General features: G+C 47.1%; 1 protein-coding gene across 1 annotated transcript in view; it reads right to left on the reverse strand.

The window, feature by feature from the left end:
* Positions 1–1,584: 1,584 nt before the first annotated feature.
* GPR161 (G protein-coupled receptor 161) overlaps positions 1,585–20,929 on the reverse strand; it is a 28,633-nt gene continuing 9,288 nt past the window's right edge. The window contains exons 2-5 of the mRNA XM_006887404.1: positions 16,299–17,023; positions 6,908–7,012; positions 3,913–4,032; positions 1,585–1,850 (exon numbers count right to left, since the gene is read on the reverse strand). Of these exons, the coding sequence (XP_006887466.1) occupies positions 1,585–1,850; positions 3,913–4,032; positions 6,908–7,012; positions 16,299–17,023 (1,216 nt within the window). The remainder of the gene's footprint in view (positions 1,851–3,912; positions 4,033–6,907; positions 7,013–16,298; positions 17,024–20,929) is intronic.

Here is a 20,929-nt window from a genome sequence, read left to right on the forward strand (position 1 = left end):
CTAACCCAGAACCCAGGCCAGTGGCCAGTGGCCAGCACCCAGCTGACCAGGAATAGTTGCTGTTGAGTTCCAGCACCATGAAGGTGACAAGAACTCCAGCCACTGTACACTGGGGACTCAGGTGGATAAGCCAACCTTGGGTTTCAGCCTCACAGCAAAAAAAGATCTTGCCCTCACTAGGTCCTCAAAGTGGAGAGGAAGACTTCACATGCCAACATTCCCGCTGTTCAGCATGTTCTGAGGATGCATCTCACTTTCTTCAAGCTATGACTTGGGGGCTGGATTCTCTCTGTATTGTGCTCTGAGCAGACAGGTTAAACATGGGCCCGGGAGCCCGGTGGTGGTTCATGTATGCATTAGAAACACTTGATGTGATAAAAGCATTGGTCAGTGGTCACTACTCTTTCAAAGATTGAAGCTGGGAATGATCTTAGTGATCACTCAATCCAACCTTCTGCCATTCTCCTATTTCACAGATTGTTTTGAGGTGACAAAATGCCCCAAATAATATATGTGGTCAGAGGCAGAAGGAAGCTGAAAATCAGGCTGCTGATTGGAGCCAGTCCTCAGTCCCCACTCACCCAGCTTATCGTATGTTGCCTGTGGCTGTGTGAACAGTACCTGCTGAGCTCAGGAATATCCCTTAGAAACTGGAGGCCGCAGCTCTGCTGGATCACATATAACATTACAAACAGGCTCTATCTCACTAGGCTTTCCTTTGTACAAGGGCTCCCGCTGATAATAACAATATTCCCATTTCCTGGTCCCATAGCCCCACTCAGGGAAGACAGTGATGTATCCTAATTAAACAGATTTTTTTAATTCTGAAAATGAAGCCCCGGGGACGTGCCCCTTCCTCCTGTGTTTTATAGTGGTTGTTCCCTTCTTGTGACATACCAGAGCATATGTCTGTAGGGGGTGGGTGGGCAGGCCTGTCCTCGGGGGCCTGACATGTCTGCCCTGTGGGCTGTGGGCAGCGGTGACCAGCACCAGGAGGTCAGCCCACTGAGGGCAAGGCCGGAACCAAGAGACAACGAGGGAGAAGTCCGCTTGGGATACCCTGCCTTGCCTTCTCTTTTGGGGACTGCGTTGGCTCAGAAGTGAAACCCCCACGCTTGCAAGATCCACTCGGGAAGCTCAGGGTACCCCTGCTGTCAGGAAGCCTTGTCTCCCTCAGTGACAGGAAGGGCTCGCTCTGAGCATCAGTGCACGCTAGAGCCAGAATACAGGCTGTAAAGGTGGAATGATCCGCGTGGGGGTTTCCTTCCAAGCCCGTGGTCTCTGGTCTCCTCTATGTGCCACTTGCTAAAAGTCAGGGTCACACCTATGTCTGCATTTCTCTGTGCTTTAGATGCCGCTGGACCCAGCAGCGGCACTTGAAAAACCCAACCAAACTCATGTTGTAGTTTGACTGCAGACACGAAAGTCACGGACGCGAGACAGTTTGCAGTCCTGCTGGTGGTTGCTGTCCCCTCTGCACAACAGTACACGCTGCCATGCTCCCACGGGCCGAGGCACAGGCGGCCACGGGATCCCTCCACCAGACTGCTTCTCCAGCTCTGGGCCTCCATGCGCCTCAGGCCCTCATCTCTGCTCCGCAGCTAAGACGTTCCCTTCTTCGATGCTCTGCAGCTGGAGCCGCTGGCTCGCCAGAGTTCTGCTGCCTCGGCGACCCGCAAAGCCAGTGCCCGGGACAGTTCGAGCTGGGAACAAGACCCCTGGCAGAGCCTCCTCCCCAAACAAGTTGATTTTGGCTTCAGTCTCAATGGCTTTGGCCAAGCTGGCTGCATAACTGTCCAAGGACTTGTGCACTTCGGCCTTTACGTGGAGAATGGAGTTCTTGGCAGCGTCTGAGAAAGAAGGCAGAAGAAGAGTTAGCCAGGGACCCTGGACCAATGAGTGTCGTGGGAATCTGCCTGTGCAGCTGGTGGGAGGGCGGGGGGCAAGGGAGGATGGCAAATGGGGGTGCTGGGTGTGGGCTATGAGGTCAGAAGTAGTAAGTTATAAGTCCTTGATGTATAAGTCAAGGACTTAGAAGTTACTACCTGGGAACTCTTAGAAAAATCAGTTAATTCAGCCTCACTGCAGTGTGCTCATCTGCAGTGTTAGGAAATAACTGTTCACCTCTTCCTTCACAGGGTCACTGTGACTGTACAATCAGACGCCTCTAAGAAGCTTAGCCTCAGTCTGGCCCATAGACAGAACTTCAGTTAAGTGCTTCCTGCCGGTGATAATTAAAAAATGTCTATGTTTGAAGAATTTTCTGGTTTCTCAGCCCCCTGGAGCAGTCCCGTATTTGCAGCTGTCAATATAGTTCATAAACTCGAAAGCCATCTCTCTCCTTCCCACATGCAGAGATTCCCCAAAGCCGTAAGGAGCCTCAGGATTAGAAATAAAAGAAAGGATGTGAACGCTCTCCTCCCTGGGACTAGAGTTCCTAAAAACAAAACTGGAAAAAAAAAAAAAAAAAAAAACAAAACTGGAGAGAAGAGAGAAATCTGGTAGACCTTTAACTTCTTACTCAGTATCCGATTTTTTTTTAAAAAAAATTTTTTTTAGTGTCTGATTATTATTAATCCTATTTCCTTTGGACATTTTAGGAGGAACAACATATCCACTCATTCCTCTTGTTTTTCTGGATGGTAAGTTAACTTCCATGCCTATGCACTGTGAGGAAAAAATGGGAGGGCCACCTCTCTGCCCTGCCCTGGTTCATTATTCCTCACAGAAAGAGAGATGGATAAAGACAGACAGGCCCCTGGATCTCCTTTCCAAGTGCACTGAAGTGCTGTCTCAGATCCTGTCCCCTTAGAGTTGCCTGAGAGGGGAAACTTGGCTGATACAGGCTGAGGGACTGGGGATGGGGGGTCAATTCACTTTATAATATGAAGGTCACATATTAGACAGCCACTGTGGATGTGGTTCCTCAAGCCACTTTGCCAATTAAGTGGCAATTATTGTCTCTGTCTCTGACATTAGTGACTGCTCTCGATTTGTTCTAAGTAAATCAGAAGGGAGGTGGAAGAGAAGGTGTGATTAGCAATGAACCTATGAGTTCTCAAAAAAGCCACTGTCTTCAAGAGGAGCTGACTCAGAACTGACCCTCCTGCAGGTTTCCGAGGCCGTGACTAGCACAGGAAAAGACTGCCATCTTTCTCCCTGGAGCCTCTGGATCGGAACCATGAGAGAAGCACAATCTCTGGGTTAGCAGCTTGGCTCCCCAAGGACTAGGCTACCAGCGTTCCTAGGAACAGCACTTGGGTTCATTTCCATCCGGAAATCCTCCTCCTTCACATCCACAGCCAAGTCATGTTGGCGGCTGTTCTCACCTGGCAGGATCCAGAGGAAATGAAAGCCTTACTTTCCTGGTAGACTTAGATGGTTTCACCCTTGTAACTCTTCCAATCAGTACTTAAGGATGGGGGAAATGATGCCAGGCTCCAGAAGGGAGAAAGATACTGGGGACTGAGAACAGTCAAGGTGGCAAAGTGCAGGGAGTACATGACAGCCTAATTAACTATTGCCCTCACACGACCCAAGTGTCCTCCTCACCATCCAGGGCAACAATCACGATGGCATTTCCATTCTCTAGGGAGGCTCAGCAAAGATAAGCTCAAACTTAACAAGTGCACATCATCCACAAGGGAAAGACCAAGAGAACCATGGAAGGCTTAGGAATGGTTACATTCAATCAGGAAGTTTGCTGAGGGAGCAGGCGTGAGCCAGGATCCAGGTGGAGGGGCCTGTGTCTACACAGAGTTGGAGAGCCACTTTTTGCCAGCCTCAGATGCTACCTGCATTGGGAGATGGAGAGTCGAAATCCTAGAAGATTCTAGGAAGGGACGTGGTTGGCATTTCCCTAAGACTCTCCTTTCCTCGGTTTGTCTGAAGCAGTCAGTCACAGACGCCTACCTTTGATCTGTTCCACTTCATCCTCAAATGTGACCGAGCTCCTTCGCTTGGGCGGACAAGTGCAGTGTGAGGGCGGGTTGTCATCAGACGTATAGTCTTCAAGCAGCATCACATCCGTTCCTGAAATGAAGTGCAGACTCTGCATCCATCCCAACAATACATAGCCCCCTTTCCCCTTCCATCAATCTGGTCCCCTCCTTTTCCTTCAACTCCCCAGGAGCCTGCTCCCCCATTTACTGAACCCTATCATGGGGAGCTGAGCACTCCTCTGCTGCATTTGTCTGAGAAAGACCCATCCTATTTCCAGGGAGTGTGACGACAGCTTCACACACGTGAAAATAACTGCCACGTTCTCCAGAGCAGTTGGCTAAGAGATGGAACCGCATAACATACACAGGCGCTAAATCTGCCAGATCAGGGTCCAGGAGGGAGTGGGAAGGAATGGAAAGGGGCTTCACAGGGCAACATCAACCCGCTATTGTTGAGTCAATTCTGACTCATAATGGCCTATGAGTGTTAAGAGTAAAATCATGCTCCACAGGGTTGCAATGGATGTGTTTTCAAAAGCAGGCCACGGACTGTCTTCCAAAGTTTCTCTGGGTCGACTTGAACCACCAGCCTTTTGATGAGCTTTAACCATCTATGCCACTCAGCTATTCCCCAAAGGGAGGACAGGGCAGTCCTATTAAAGGGAACTTTGTAGGCGGTGAGTCTTCTTCCAGTGCAAACTGCTATCACTAGTTAAAATATTCTGTGATAAATAAAATTTGACAATGAAAATCCGGTGGCAAGCAAAATAAGGATGGAAAAATTTGACTCTGAAAAATGAATAAAGGAAAAGAGTGAGTAAAGTCACAATAATGGGAGCTGGGACAAGAGGACAGGGACAGGGCGCTAGCCAGATCCTGGGGCAGACATCAGTAATCAGCCTTGTTCTGCCTTAATCCTCAGCTTTCAATCCATCAGGTCCCCATGATTGTTAGCATGTGGTTGTGACTCACTGTGACCCTATGAACAAAAGACCTGAAGCCTTTCTATAACTATTGTCGTTCCTCAACGTTCATAGAGTGTCCAGAGGCATGTTGTTTAGGAAGTGGATGCCACTCCTGCTTGTGTAGTCAATTCACCCTCCAGTGGGTTTTCCAAGGCTGGAAATCACACTGGAAAACATTGCCCATCTTATTCCCAGGAGCAGCTGGTGGATTTGAACTACCTGCCTTAACAAGGCCCTGGTGCTCAGGAAATGAAGATCAGAAACCTGGAGCTCCTGATGTGTGGTTTCAGAACAAGCTGTCATAGCAGCCACTGCATCGCTCACCAAGGGAGCACTGGTCTGGGGGCGCTGACTGTGGCTATGAAGCACACAGAGAACTGGGCAGAACTAGAGCGCTAGCAGGCTGCATGGTCTTACAGAGTCCTTCCACATCGATCAGAGGGGGACTGTAATTTCAATCTGCCTGATGGAATTGTGAGCATTTCGAGAGTTGAGACGCAATTTCTTGCCATGTTCCACAAACTCAACTGCTCTCGAGTGGGTTCTAACTCGATGCAACCTTCCATTGGGCTTCTGAAGTTGTAAATCTTTATAAGACGAGAAGACAGCGGGGTCGGTGCATTAGAATTGCCAAAATTTCAGCCAACAGTCCAAAAGGTTATTCTCTATGCCCTCAGTCCTCTTCGTCTGATATACAGCAAGTGCTAAATAAATGAAGTCAGTACTAATAAGGGCATAGCTAGTAAATGATGGAGCTGAGTTCACACTGGGTTTCCAAAGCGGCAAATGTTTACAGGAACAGACTGCCTCATCTTTCTACTGAGAAGCAGCTAGTCGGTTCAAAGCAGTAACTTTCTGGTTTAGAGTCACACATTTGAACAACAGTGGCTCCTTTCCTGACTCCTTCCTACTTATTCTTCAGGCCACCTCACTTCTTCAGAGAAGCCTTTCCCGACGCTTCCCACACCCCATATAACTTACAACTCCCTGCCATGTGTTCCCATGAAGTTTCCTCTTTCATAGCTCTTGTCACATTTGCAATCTTTTTATAGCAGCCTCATTGAGATGTAGCGCTCACATCTCTCCCCACCACATCCTCACAAATGCCAGCCCAAGTGGGTAACAGATGTGCTAGGCTCCACAGCTCGACTTCAGTGGCAGAGGCTGTGCAGCTGGTGGATCCCGAGACATGGTGCCCTCTCCCCTCACATTCTCCCTGGGCGTCCATGAAGTTCCCCTCAATACTCTCAGTGAGCACCAGATGTGTACTCACAACTCCCCAAGAACAGTCAGGGACAGGCTTGAACAACTGGAGAGAGGCCAGCTCTAGGTTTGCAGGATCCTTGGGTAGCAGTAGCTAAGGGAAGGAGGTGGAGGCTCTGTAGTGGAGATGTGTTTCTTCAGAGAAGACGAAGTTTCTCAAGGGTGGAGCAGAGCTATCAGACATTTGGGAAGCGATTCCGCTGTGCCTGAATCATCTCCTCTGCTTTACATGCACCCTGCCTTCTAATTCTCACAACTCTCTGACAGAGTTCTTAGAGCCCTCAGTACACACACTGGGAAACTGTCCATTTCAAACTAGGATAATACAAAGAGATTAAGCAACTTGCCCAAGATACCATGGCCCGTAACAAGCCAACTGGGGATTGAAAACCATACAGGGTGACACCAGAGCCCTACTCACCAACTGTCACTATAATTAAAGCCACAATCACTTACCATTATAATTTTACATGGGCTTTTAGTTCATTTCAACCTCATAACTCAGCTAATTTGTGAGGAACAAAACCAAAACTAAAACCAAACAAACAAAAAGTAACTGTGACCCCATTTTACAGAAGGAGAGACTGAGGAGAGAAGCAGCAACGAGCCAGTTAGGTTTGTGCAGGCGCACTGACTGCCTCCATGGGCTTTCCCCTCCCGCACTGGGAGTGCAAACGCCCCCTCCCCAGCTCTATGCCTCAGGGAAGCAATTCTGGGAGGCTTAGATGTGAGAGTTACCTGAGTCTTGAGAGCAGCTGAAGCCAGTGTCCCCCGTGCTGCTGCTGTGGCCCAGGGGCTGTCCACCGACCATGAGCGCCGTGAGGTGTGGAGACAGGCCAAGGTCTGAAAGGCAAGGTTGACAGTTGAGGACACATCTCACAGCCACATCTTGACAGGGCCGGCTCCCTCCATCCAACCATGGGCCCTGCTCACTCAGGTCTCCTGAGAGAGCCTTGCTTCTTGCTCCCCCGTCCTCTCTGTGCAAAACTTGCTCTCAAGCCACTGAAGAATAGGAAGCCCTCACTGAATCGACCTTTGGTTGTCACTGCTCCTGTTCCAGGAGTGTGTCCAATGTCACAGTCAGTGGACTGCCTTCAGGGGGCGCTCTCACGACCGTGGTGAACAGGGCAGTGAGGCAAGCAGTCCTGAAATCAGCCAGCTCAAGATGGAAGAGGTAATGTCATGCTACCTCCTAAAATCTCACCTGAGGGACAGCAAAGTTTGTTGGGGTTTTTTTAGCTTGAAAGGACTACATGGGGGCTGAACTTGACCCAAGGAAGACAGCCAAGGATAGGGGTAGACTGGGGAAGGCACGCAGGCTAATTTCATCAAAGTGAAATTACATTTCAAAGTGCCCCCTTTAGAAAGTTCAGAAGCTGAAGTCTGCAGGCAGGTGGAGTTTGGTTGGAAAGTTCTAGAAGAACTAAGCGGACACTCCCAGTGCCCCATGCTCTTTCCAGTTTGGGCAGTGGGCACCTGACCTTCAATGCTGGCAAGAGAAGAGAGAAAGTGACCGTGGGGGTTTCTAGTTTGAGAGACATTCGGGGTAGGGTAACACAGTAAAGAACTAAGGCACACATGTCCCCATTATTCCCCTCAATTTGGGCAAGCGAACGGAGCACTCTTCCCTGGCGAAAATGAACTAAAACATGTAGATCCTAAGAGCTGTGCACACAGTAAAACGGCCCCTAAACTGCCTTTCAGTCAAGAAGCCTCACTGCCCCCTTCCACCACCCACAGCCACCCAGGGTTCTCTATAAAAAAAAAACAAACCCTAAAACAAACAAAATCTCCACTGCCATCTAGTCAATGCTGACTCGGTGACACTCTTCAGGTTTCTGAGGCGGCAAATCTTTACTGGAGAAGACTATCTTTGGTGGATCTGAACTGCTAACATCTTGATTAACAGCTTACAATGTATCATACTGTATCACACGGGCTCTCTCACCCAAAGATGACCCTCCAACAGATTTTCAGAGGCTGTAAATCACATGAGGAGACCATCCATCTTGCTCCTGCAGAGCAGCTGGAAAACTTGAACCTCCAGAGATACACCACCTTCAGGTGAGCAGTACAACTCCCTAGAGACTCTTCCACCAGAGTTCCCGACCAGGGCACAGTTGTTGACAGATGCCTATGTGTCAACCGTGAGTCACAGAGGCCCCATGAATAACAGACGTGAACCGGGCCCTGTGCTGTGCCATCCTCATCACCACGGCTCTTACACCTCATTATTAAAGACAGTCTAGGCTCACTAGACATTTAAGAAAGGGCTTAAACATAAAAGACAGAGGTGGACGGGCAGGAGGAAGGATGAAAAGAAAAATGTATCTCAGAGGAAACAATGCAGAGGCTGCAGAAAACGGGGCAAAAAAAAAATAATTGGATCTCTTCAGAATGCTGGAAATATAATGAATCCCTCAAAAAGAGCTGGAAGCCATAAGAAAAGGCACATGGAGATAACGAGAGCTCTGAGAAATTAAAAATACATCACACAGAGTCAGAACTCATCAGATCCCACAGGGAAACGCTCCTGCCGCACAGAGTTAATGACCTACGGTCATGACAGCCCGGCTTTCCCTCACTGCTCACGCTCAGCGGGGAGAAGACCCCATTCTTTCATTCCATCTGAATTCTCTTCAGGCTCCACGGTGACAGAGCACACTCTTTTCCTCCCTTGAGCAGGAGAGGACGAGTCACAGCATGCTTCTCCAACAACCTCTGCCCCTTCAGATTTGAGGACTCCACGTTGGCAAGACTCTGACCCTTTGCTGAAGGTTAGTGTCTAAGGTGGGGAACAAACTGAGAGGGGCCCCTAAGAGAGTCTGAGGGGACCCCAAATATTTCCTCTGTCCTAAGATCCTTCCTGTTACACCCTCCACTGTCATGGTCTCAGAACATGACTCCTCGGCTGGAAGCCAGGTTGGGATGGAGGCTGTGGGCTGACTAAAGCCACAGCGGTTTGGACGGGGCCTCTGAGGCTGTGGGAAAAGCCAAGAAGCCGTGCTGGTTCCCCCAGCGGGAGGAACACTCGAGCCAGGCCAGAGTGGGTCAGCTCAGAGCCACGAGGCAGTCAGGTGGCACCTCTCGCTTCTGTGTTAATGCAGTGCTGACCAGGGAGCTCTGCTGGCATAGTGGTAAGGTGGTGTGCTGCCAATCCAAAGGCAAGTGGTTCGGATCTACCAGGTGTCCCACGGGGATAAAAATTAGACTATCTGCTCCTGTGCTAATTACATCCTCTGAAAATTCACTGGAAGGTCAGCTATGAGTCAGTTCTGACTCAACAGCATCTAATAATACACTGAGATTATAACAGCGGAACCACAGTTACCCTGAGAATTTTCTCATCAACACAGGAACAGAGCTAGATTCAATTTCACCTTTTTTTTAAAAAAAAGAGAGAGTGAAAGAAGAAGGGACACAGGTTTTAAGGGGGCAGGGGGTTGTTGTCTGTGTTCCCAGAATTCTACAGCAGTGCCTTTCAGGGACAGAAACAGCAGGAACAAAAGTCTAAGGTGAAGCAGACATCCTGAACCAGAAAACCTCTCATGCCAAAAGGACCTGAAAAAAGATCCTGGGGGGGAGGGTGGGCGGGGGGAAGTCAGTTAGGAAAAGTCAAAAGCTGCAGGTCCCTCGTGCCTCCCTTCAGCCCACTCTGGTCTGCCATGATGCCCAGCCACATTCCAGGTCGCTCCCAATGATGCCTGGACTCTGGAGTGCTGTCTGGGGAGAAGGGTCTGAGCTTGCTTAGGAAAAGGAGATGCTAGGAAGCACTAGTGGTCCCTTCTCCTGAAAGTATCTTCTTTGCTCATTTAGTCTAGAATCATTAGTAAGCTTTTGCATTTGTGGTTTGAGAGCCTAAAACTAAACTGAGCTCACCTTTCAGGATCAGAAGACAATTTCTCTTCAAAGGATGACCTGCCGCCATGGGGTTGTCAGCCTCCAGGTAGCCCAGAAATCTAAATTCCTAGGCAAGCACTCCCAGTAGGACTCTGCTAATGAGACCTCACATGCAAAAGCTATTTTGGCAGCTCTGTAGTATTCGGCCCCACAGGGAAATGTGAGCGCTTGCACTCCTTCAATTTGGGGCTAACAGAATGAGAACAGCAAAATCCATCATGTACGACACAAGTCGGCTATGTGTAAAAAAAATAACATGACAGTAGTTTATAAGACTCCTGGTATCCCAACTCAGCTGGGAAACCCCAGGTATTTGTGAAATCTCTCACCATCTTTTCTTATAAGTACTGGCTAGAAGGGTTTATAATTGTCTCTACTGATGTCTCTAGCTAAAGCTTCCTGGAGCCCAGACAAGCCAAGAGGTGTAAAAATAAGACAGAACCTCCTGGTTGTCCATGGTTGACCTTGGAATGGATGCAGGAGGTCCCTGGAAGAAGGCTGGTGGGAGGAGGGGGTAGATTTGGGTTTAGAAATGCGCTGAAGTTGGAGGGAGGGGTGAGTAAAGGAAATGGGAAAGATCTGGTGTGACAAAACAATTTACACGAACTTTTTTGGGTTTTGGTTTTGGTGTTTGTTTGTTTGTTTTACCTTTCTTAAAATTCCCCCTTTCATTTATTTTGTTCCTCTTTGTATATTCTGATTTCAGTGGGACTAGATACAAAAAGAAAACAGGAATAAAGGATGTTGCTGAAGATATTTATGTATGTTGCAAACGATTCTGAAGTCTAGGTCCATCTACAGTCACATTCAGTGATCTGCTAACAGAAAGGAATCATGTAGCCCTGCAGCAGAGACAGAGAAAATGATGACAAGTGCAAACAGGGGTGTCATTTCAGAAAACGTTTTACTAGGATACAGTGACATTACACTCAGTTAGTTTACTTTCCATATATCTCACTAACTCTTTCCCTTAATGTTTTCGTTCCGAATGTACACGAACTTTGTAAGTAAACCAGCATAAAATAAAAAATTTTAAAAAAACCAAACAAACACCATGCTTAAGATCAAAGTCATGCACAGAGTGTGTCAGGCCAGGGCGCAGTCAGATTTTTCTCAGAAGACCAGGATCTTGCCTCTCAATCCTCAGGGCAGAGACAGCACAGGGTGTGGAGCTGGACAGGGTGCTGCATTCTTCTTGGTTTCCAAGTCTCTCACTGACACTACGCCCTTGTCAGGGATCAGGGTCTCAGAAGGAGTCAACAAGGATCCCAGGGAAGGTCAAACCCATCCCACAAGCTCTTCTACTCAGGAGCAGCCCACCATACGGTCTTTCCCTACTTAGAAGACTGCTTGTGTCCTTGGATTTCCAATGCAAACTACTGCTGGAATTTTCCCACCTATTCTCACAGCCTCTTGAGCTTTTCCCAGCATAATCAAAAGAGACTCACATGGAAAATCTTAGACCAGAAAGCAGATGTTTCTTTGTGTTCCAGCTACTCTCTCCTCCTCCATTCTATTCCCTCTCTCTCAGCCTTCCTCATTCTTAACTTCAGTGAAACAAGAAAACATCCGTGATTGTTCTGCCTAGAAGCTGAGTGAGTTTACAAAGTTTGAACAAATACATCACGGGTGGAAATAAGGCACACGCTGAATGTACACATGGCTCACAGGTCCTACTCGGACAATGTGGCTTGAGGAGGAGGGGAAGAAGCATTTCTGAGTTAAAATACGTGGATTCAGGGAAACTGTGTTCTTTTGATTAAAAAACAAGAAGCTCAAAGCTTCCTTCCTCTCTTAAGAAGCACCTAATTCATTCATTGCCGACAAGTTGGTTCCAACTCATAGTGACCTCCATCAGGGCTAAGGGCTGTAAACTGTAACAGGAAGAGACTAATCATCTTTCTCCCTGGTACGGTGGATCTGAACAGCCAGAGACATGCACATTTTGGGTTAATGGCACAATTCCCTGCAGATGAGACCATGAGGAGACCCTTCCCCAACCCTTAAGTCATTCTCCATCAATTCACAAAATAAAACAGAACTGGTCTCTTTCTTAACTGATTTATGGGACGGACTTTCTGTCATCATGTCTCATGATGACAGTTTCTGTTTACCACGGCATAGGCCCGAAGTGCATGGCAATTCCATGTACAAACAGAACAAAATGTTGTTCCGTCCTGCACCAATCCCATGATCACTTACAGATGGACCACTGTGAACCACAGGGTTTCACTGCCTAATCGCACTTGGAAAGGCAGAAGGTCAGTGAAGGATAGGCTGCCTTTCAATGAGATGCATTGACACAGTCGCTCTAACAACCAGCTGAAGCACTTTCGAGATTGTGGGGCTGGCATGGGATCGGGCAAGGTTTCAGTCCGTTGCCTGATCCAGATCTTTCAATCTGCCTGAGTCAGAAGGGGCTTGACAGCTTCTAACAACAGCAATTTTCAAAAGCAGAACACGAGATCTTTCTACTTAGTCCATATTAGCATTGAAGCTGCTTAAATCTGTCTAGCATTATATCAACACATGGCAGAGGTGACAAATAGCTAAGGAGATCTTTTAGGCAGGAATCAAATCTGGGTCTCTCACATGGAAAGAAAGCATTCTCATGCCCTCTGGTCATAATTCCACCTCCTTCTCAATGCTAATGAGACAGAACTGACTCACAGCTGGCCTACCAGCAAGTTCCCGAGACTATAAATCACATGAAAGGAAAATGCCAGTATTTCTCGAGCAGACCCATTGATGGATTGGAACTGCTCGAGAGGAGCTGTCTGTGGATTAGGACTATGCCCTCGTCTTCTCATAATAATCACGAGTCATTATGTCTTTCCAATTCCTTGAAAGGAAAAGTGAAAGATCTCTCAATTTCCCAAAGAGAAAAAATCTGCTAGAGAGGTCTGAATATGTCCCCAAAGCCACTGGCAAGAGATTAGAACTAAAATCTGAACTGGCTCTTTTGAGAGGTACAATCTGATATCTTACCAATCTTTCAACGGCTTGTCAAGGTCTCCCTAAAACGTGGACATAAAAATCAAGCTGTTAGGTGTCACTGAGTCAGTTGTGACGCATAATGACTCAAGTACAACAGAACTAAGCACTGCCCAGTCCTGAGCCATCTTCACAAACAAGCTACTTTGCCATTAAAACAAAACAGTTGTTGTACATGCCAGTGTACAGAGTAATGGGTTAAAGTTAAAAGTGTTAGAAGGTACTTTGCATAGTTTCAAAGTCCCTCTCCCTCAAATATTAATTACCGTGGGAAAGAGAATGGCTTTACGGACACCATCTTAACCAAGAAAGCCAGTTTAGCATCACTAATAAGAAGACACACTGACATCACACCTCCTTGTGTGGTGAATGAAGAAGATACATCACCCCTGTGGTATCCTTGTCAAAATGTACACTCTCATTCTCACCTTGAGAAAACATCAGAGAAGTACAGAGTGAGGAGCATTCTACAAAATATCTGAGCAATACTCCTGAAGAATGTCAAGGTCAGAGAAGACGAGAGATTGAGAAAGAAAACTCTGCACTATACATCCAATTCTTCTCTGGAAACCTGTTAGCACCACATCAGTTATCAAATCGTGGAGTTACCTGACACATGCTCCCTCAAAAAACCAAACCCACTGCTGCTGAGTTGATCCCAAGTCATACTGACTCGTCACTGTGTTTCCAAGGCTGTAAATCTTTACAGATTACTCATATGAGAGTGTGAAGAAAGCAGTTATAAACTCATATCTATAAGAAGGACCAGTTCAGGTAGACCAAGCTTAAAAGGACTAGCCCATGGTAGGAAAAGGCTGACAAATACAGCCAGAAATACACAACCAGGATAAAACTGATGAATGGACCTTCTAAAGATTAAATTCCTGTGCACATCAAAAACTTTTCTCACCAAAAGGGCAAAAAGGAAGCATACTGACTGGGGAAAACATTTGGTAATACCATCTCAGACAAGGGTCTCAAAACAAAAGTTTACAGAACTAGAGGGCTTCCACAAGAAAAAGACTGATAACCAAATTACAAAAAGGGCAAATGACATGAAAAGACTTTTCTTTCACAAAGGAAGACATTCAGACGGCCAACAGACACATGAAGAAATCCTCAAATAGCTGACAATAACAGAGATGCAAATCAAAGCCACAATGAAATACCATCTCACCCCAGGAACAGTGGCAAACTAACTATTGTAGTTGTTGTTGTTAGGTGCCGTCGAGTCATAGATGACTCATAGCGACCCTATTAACGAAAGGCCTGAGCACTGTTTATACACAGAGTTTCTGGAGGCAAGCCATTTCAGAAGCGGATGCCACTCCCGCTTCCAGGCTTGTGTTAGTCGGGAAGCTCCAGCAAACACTGTCCACCATGGGTACCCATTACCACGTTTGGCACATCAGTGTCACAGTCTTCAGCATCACAGCAACCACGAGTTACCTCTGTACAGCAACGCACAGACCAGTGCTATACCACTTAGAAGAATGTTTGACAGGAAGACAACTTGAACCCGGCCTGAGGGCCACAGATTAAAATCACCCACATTTGGCTTGGTAGCATAACTTTCTGTCCATTAGGCCAAAGCAGCTCTATGTCGTCGTTGTTATTGTTGTTAGCTGCCGTTGAGTTGTAGACAACTCATAGCAACCTATACAGCAAGCAATAAATATTGGAGAGGATGCAGAGGGATAGGAACTCTCATACACTATTGCTGGGATGTATTGTAAAATGGTACAACCACTCTGGAAGGCAGTCTGGTATTTTCTCAAAGGCCTATTTTACTGCTTAGAATAAACCCTGAGAAAGATTAGAACTAAGGCACAAATGTAGATTTGTACACCAATGTTCAAAGCAGTGTTATTCACGATCACAAGAATATGGGAACAGTTCAAATGCCTAGGCACAATCAAGTGGACTAAGAAATTGTTGTACATCCACACAATGTAATACTATACAGCACTCAAGAGCAATGATTTAAAAAATTACTACATAACTTAGGAGGAACTGGAGAGCATTATGCTGAGTGGACTATTTCAGTCTCATAAAGACAAGCAACTGTATACGACCATTGTCGTAGAAATAGATAACTCGTAAAATGTGTATGAGGATTCAAGGCAGGGAAGATGGGAGCAAAGGAGTGAAGATGGGCAGGGGGGAAATCATTGAATCATACAACTTGGTGTGTGGAGGGAGAGATGGGTAAAGGAAAAGGGAAAGATCCAGCGTGCATATGGAAACACATGGTAATTTAATGGTGGGCATAGTTCAATGATGATGAATTTTAGAAAACATAACTAATAGGAATGACTGTATAAAATACAACGTAAATGAAGACTAGTGCAAAACACAATGTACATAAACTTTGTAAGCAAACCAGTATTTTTTTTTAAGAGCAAGTTCTGATTTTAGTTCTAATCTCTTGCCAGTGACTTTAGGGAAGTCATCCAACCTTTCTATTCGATTTTTCTCTTGGGGAAATTGAGGGAACTTCCACCTTCCCTTTTAAGGAATTGGGCAGTGGCTCACTTTTGAGAGGTTAGTGAGTTTGAACTGCCAACTTTACATTACAGCTAGCAGCCCGACCACAGAATACTACCAGGACACTATGCTACCAGATAGTGACACATTATGCTGAAAACCCTATGAACAGTAGAGGAACGCCTATTATGCTACCAGGTAGTGACAACTCAGTAGGCAAAGGGTGGCAGTGACATGCTCTTAATCAACAGGGACAAAATAAGGACAGCACTAAGCTATGATGAAAGATCCACATGAAGTATGACTGCGGATGAAGACGTCTGCTGGCCGAGGAACTGAGTGAGGGGTGAGTGGTGATGAGAAAGTGCTGACAAGATGGAGCATGGAAAGAAAAGGATTTGCCAGGAAGAGAAAGCAGTCTGGTCTAATGCTGGGGACTCTTTCACTCTAGTATAGAAATAATTCTACTCTGGAAGCCAGTGGGCCTTGGCAGGGGAAGGGGAAGGGATTTCTGAAATGCAGTCCTCTAACTCATTTGGGATACACTGTGAGGCCTTACGGTGGCCTCATCCTCAGCATATCCTGGTGCTGCTGAGCTCTAGGGAGTTCCTGGGAATCACAGCGGATGCTCTAGGATGTTCCTTCCCTAAAAGGAAATCTGTGCTTAGGCCTTTGGGCACTAGTCTGAGAGAACTCCCCCACCACGCTGCCTGAGCAGCTGAGCTTTCCTGACCAGTTCCCAAGTTACCTGTGATCCTGTTGGAAATGCTGAAGAGCCTGGACGTCCTCTGTCGCTGCACAAATGGTTCCCGGTAATATCGGTCCCCAAAGCACATGCCCAGTAGTTCCTTGCGAACCGTCTTGTTCCAGAGTCCATAGATGAGGGGGTGGCAGATGGCGCTGGTGAAGGACAGCCACGTGGCCCAAGTCTCCAGGGTCGGGGAGACGTAGTTCTTCCCCCACAGGGCCTCTGAGGTGATGACAACCATATAGGGGCCCCAGGTGACCATGAAGGCTCCAATGACCACCAGGATGGTGATGAGAGCTTTGCACTGGTTGGCTGAGTAGACGACGCCCTGAAAGGCATTCCTCCTGCTGCCCGAGGAGGAGGTGGAGGTGCTGGAGTTCTTCCTCCCGTTCCTCTGGGCATCCTCCTCCACGATGACCACAGTGCCACAGTGCACCTTGCGTGCCTTGACCCGGGCCACGCGGAAGATGAAGCCGTAGCACACCAGCATGACCAGGAAGGGGAAGAGGGCACACCAGATCTGCCAGAAGGCCGTGTAGCCTGGCTCCCGGTGCCACGCGGCCACACACATCCACTTGAACTCGTCAAACTCCACCGAGGACCAACCGAACAAGGGGGGCAGGCAGCCGACGAGGGAGTGCAGCCAGATGTAGACGAGGGCCACCACGGCGCGGTTCCCCGTGATCTTCATGGGGTAAATCATAGGGTAGAGGACAGCGTAGTAGCTAGAGGAAGGAGGGAAGCAGGAGAGAGAGGTGTCAAAGGGAGAGAGAACACACCAGGGAGTGCGCACTCTGCTTTCCTGGGGAACTTCGCTTGTCTGATATAACCATGGAGTGAATGCTGTGGAAAGTAGCCCCTTCTCCCAAGCCTCCCAGCACATCTACGCACGTGGGACTGCAGGATCTTCCATCAGAGGAGAGTGGCAACACCACCACCACAGAGGTCAGGGAGCCCTGCTTCCACCTGCCCACTCCGGAGCGCGCGCGCACACACACACACACACACACACACACACACACACACACATCGGTGTGGACAGTGTAAAGAGACAGCTGTTGGGCAGGCCATTTCTGCTTTCCTTTACTATCTCCAAGTCGTTTTTCAAGGAGATCAATAACAACTAGACTAATGCCACCAACTAGGCACTTTACGGTCACTGAGTGCCTGCTGTTGTTGTTGTTCATTGCCTTCGAGTCAAGCACGACTCATAGCGACCCTATGAACAAAAGGCCTGAAGCCCCCTCCACAGCTATCGACATTTATCAAAGTTCATAGAGTTTCCGGAGGCATGTTATTTAGGAAGTGATGCCACTCCTGCATACTACGTACTGAAAGCGCAGGTGAGATGTGGGAGGACAGAGACACACGGATCTAGAATGGTATAGGATTTAATCCTCACAACAGTGAATAATATGACAGAAGAAGAATCGACGCCTTTGAGTTGTGGTGCTGGAGAAGAGGCCTGGATAGCTTATGGACTGCTAAAAGAGCAAACCGATGTCTTGCAGAAAGTGCAATCAATGTGCTTCTTCGAAGCAAGGACAATGGAACTCTGTCTCACATACTTCGGGCATGTTGCTAAGAGAGGCCAGTCCTTGGCAAAGGACATTGTGCTTGGAAAGGTGGAGGGTCAGCAAGGGAGGGAGAGACCCTCAATGAGATGAACTGACACAGTGACTGGAGCAATGGGCTCAAGTAGAGCAGGGATGATGAGGATGGCACAGGATATGGCAGGGAACAGATCTGTTGTTAGCAGGGTCACTGTTAGTTGTCTTTGACTCAAGGGCATATAACAACAAACTATAATATTATCATCATTTTAAAGATGAGAACACTAAGGAGCAGAAATATAGTTATCTGCTTCCAGAGACACGGAAGAAATAAGCTATAAATCCAGACAATGACATTGCACTGTCCTCATCAAATATGACTGGTGATTCCTTGCAAAGCATCTTGCTCGAGTCCACAGATCAGACAATGAGTCAGTATCACCTGGCTGTGCTTTGAAGGAGGTAAACCTAGATTGTTCCAGACACAAATGGTCAGACACTCAATCCAGACTGAAGGATTCATCTCCTTCCGGAAGGAGATGGCCACAAGACCCCACATCAGCCCTGACATCGAGCAACGGGCATGAAACAAGCACAGGTTCAGCGGAGGACATGCAGTGAGTGAGGCAGGAGTGTAGAGTACGGAGAGTCCTAGGGTCGTGCAAGGGTTTATTAATGCACTCAGTGACTAATAAAAGGCTGGAAGTCTGAGTTTACCTAGATGCCTTGGGAAAAAAGGCCTGGAGATCTTGCAAAAACTCAGCCATGGGAAATCCCCATGAAGCAAAGTTCTACTCAAACATATATGAACATTCTACGACGACTGGTTTGGTTTTGGTTTTGGTTTAGTAGAACACGGGATGGAGAAGAGACGTTCAGGCCAGCAGAAGGTAGAGCCAAGGGTTATGCAGATCTGTGTGGGTTTGGCTTAGATCTGGCTCATGAACTGCAACAGGTGGGAAGCTTTTGAGTATGAGGTTGTAATAAAACCCACTGGGCTGCTGACTCAAAGATGGGAGGTTTGGATCCACAAGCTGCTCTCAGGGAGAAAGATGGGCAGTCTCCTCTCTTAAGGAGTTATAACAGCATAAAAAAAAATCAATGAAAAGTCCCTCTGAGTTGGTCTCAGATTGCAGTGGGTTTGGTTTGGGTACCACACAGCGGTTTTACCCATGAGAAGTGCCATTCCCTTGGGGGCACCATGTGGAAGAAAAGAGTTGTTGGACTGATGTGGCCTGGGACCTGGCAGAAGATGCGAAATGAGTGTGGTTAGGCACTGGTGGCAGTGGTTAAAGTACTCAGCATCGAACCAGAAGGTTGACTGTTGAAAGTCACCAGCTTCACCCCATGGGAAAGAGATGTGACAGTCCGCTTCTTTAGAGATCACTGCCTTGGAAACCCCATGGGGCAGTTAGTTCTACTCTGTCCTGTCAGTCTGCTATGAATTGGAACTGACATGAAGTGAACAGGTTAATGCCCCCTCACACATCACTCAAGAAGCCACATCCTCTACCAGGTCTTTCCTGAGTCACCCTTGGGCATCAACAGCTCAAGGACCAAGCTACAGGCTTGAACCACCACACAATGACTGGGCAAGTGCTCTCACAGGTCCTGCTTCCTCTATGTCCACCCTTTGGTAAGGGTCTTTCCAATCAGGGGTACATCTGGGGCTGCTCAAATACAGAGTTTCACTAAAATTAGGAGCAACAAGTGAAAGTCAACCAATGCTGCCTCAAGGTGAGTACATCACCTGATACACTGAACTGTCTTCTAAAGGCACAAGTGATCCTCACGTGGCTATCTCGCAGTTCCAATTATCTATACTTATCAGAATACTAATTTCAGGACTGTCCTACTCAAACCCTATTCAAGACATGGCTTTTCCAATCACCTGCTATGCACCTGAGAGCCTAACAATCAATAAGGATGACAGAAGAAGAATCAATGCTTTTGAGTGTGGCACTGAAGAAGATTACTGAGTATCCTGGCCTGCCAAGAGAACAAACAGATAACATCTTGGAGAAAGTGCAACCAGAGTGCTCCTTGGAGGCAAGAGTGGCAAGGCCTTGTCTCACCTGCTTTGGCCATGTTGCTAGGAAAGCTTATTTCTCAGAGAAGGACATCATGCTTGGAAAGGTAGAGGGCCAGCAAAAGAGAGGAAAACCCTCCACAAGACAGACGGACACAGTGACTCAACCATGGGCTCAAGTGTGTCGAGGATAATAAGGATGGCACAGGATAGGACAGAGCTTATATCCCTGCTCAAAGGGTCACTATGGGTAATACTCAACTTGATGGCACCTCCTAACAATAACAATTTCAGAACCTGAGTTTCATCCATCACAATATAGAATAAAAAGATGCAAAATGTTTAAAATGGATCTGGAGCTCTAGCAGCTTCTAAAACTGACCATGACTTACAGTAAAGCTCAAAGGGCTAATGAAGTCCCCAACTGCCATTTTCCATCTAACTGGCTTAAGACATTGAAATTTAGATGGTGACCTTCACTCCAGTCAGTTTTGGGGTTTTGTTTGTTTTTAATGAAATATTACATAGCAAGCTCAGTTCCCACTGGATAACTTCCATACAAACTGGTCAGTGACAGTGGTTACATTTTACAAACTGTGCCAATATTCTGTTTCATTAACCTCTACTTCTTCCCTTTTCAGTTTCCCTGCCCTCTTCTCTTCTCAATCTTTGCTTGAGAAGAAATAATTTACCTTTTGGTCTCATACAGATGTTGTATATTGGCTGGTTTGTTTGTTTGTTTGTTTGTTTGCTTGTTTTAAAAAAGCACAGTGACAGTACTGCTCTTAGGGGAATCTCTTATACTGTGTGTTTCTCTGCTATCTCGCTAAAAGGGGATCTTGACATAGGCTCAGCTCTAGGGCTAAAGAGTATTTAAAGAGAGTCTAGGTGTCCTCTCTTCCCTACTGTTCCAGGCTGTCTCTCTTCTTAGAAAGTAAGAATTTTTTTTATTAAATTTTATTAGTTTTAATGAGCATTTACAGGGATTTTGGGTTTTCATTCCTTCATTGCTGCACCATTCTCTCTACCCTCCTCCCAGTTTGTTCTTC

The sequence above is a fragment of the Elephantulus edwardii genome, unplaced genomic scaffold, assembly GCF_000299155.1.
Source record: "Elephantulus edwardii isolate Elephantulus edwardi_28Jun2011 unplaced genomic scaffold, EleEdw1.0 scaffold00057, whole genome shotgun sequence".
In the NCBI taxonomy this organism is placed as follows: domain Eukaryota; kingdom Metazoa; phylum Chordata; class Mammalia; order Macroscelidea; family Macroscelididae; genus Elephantulus; species Elephantulus edwardii.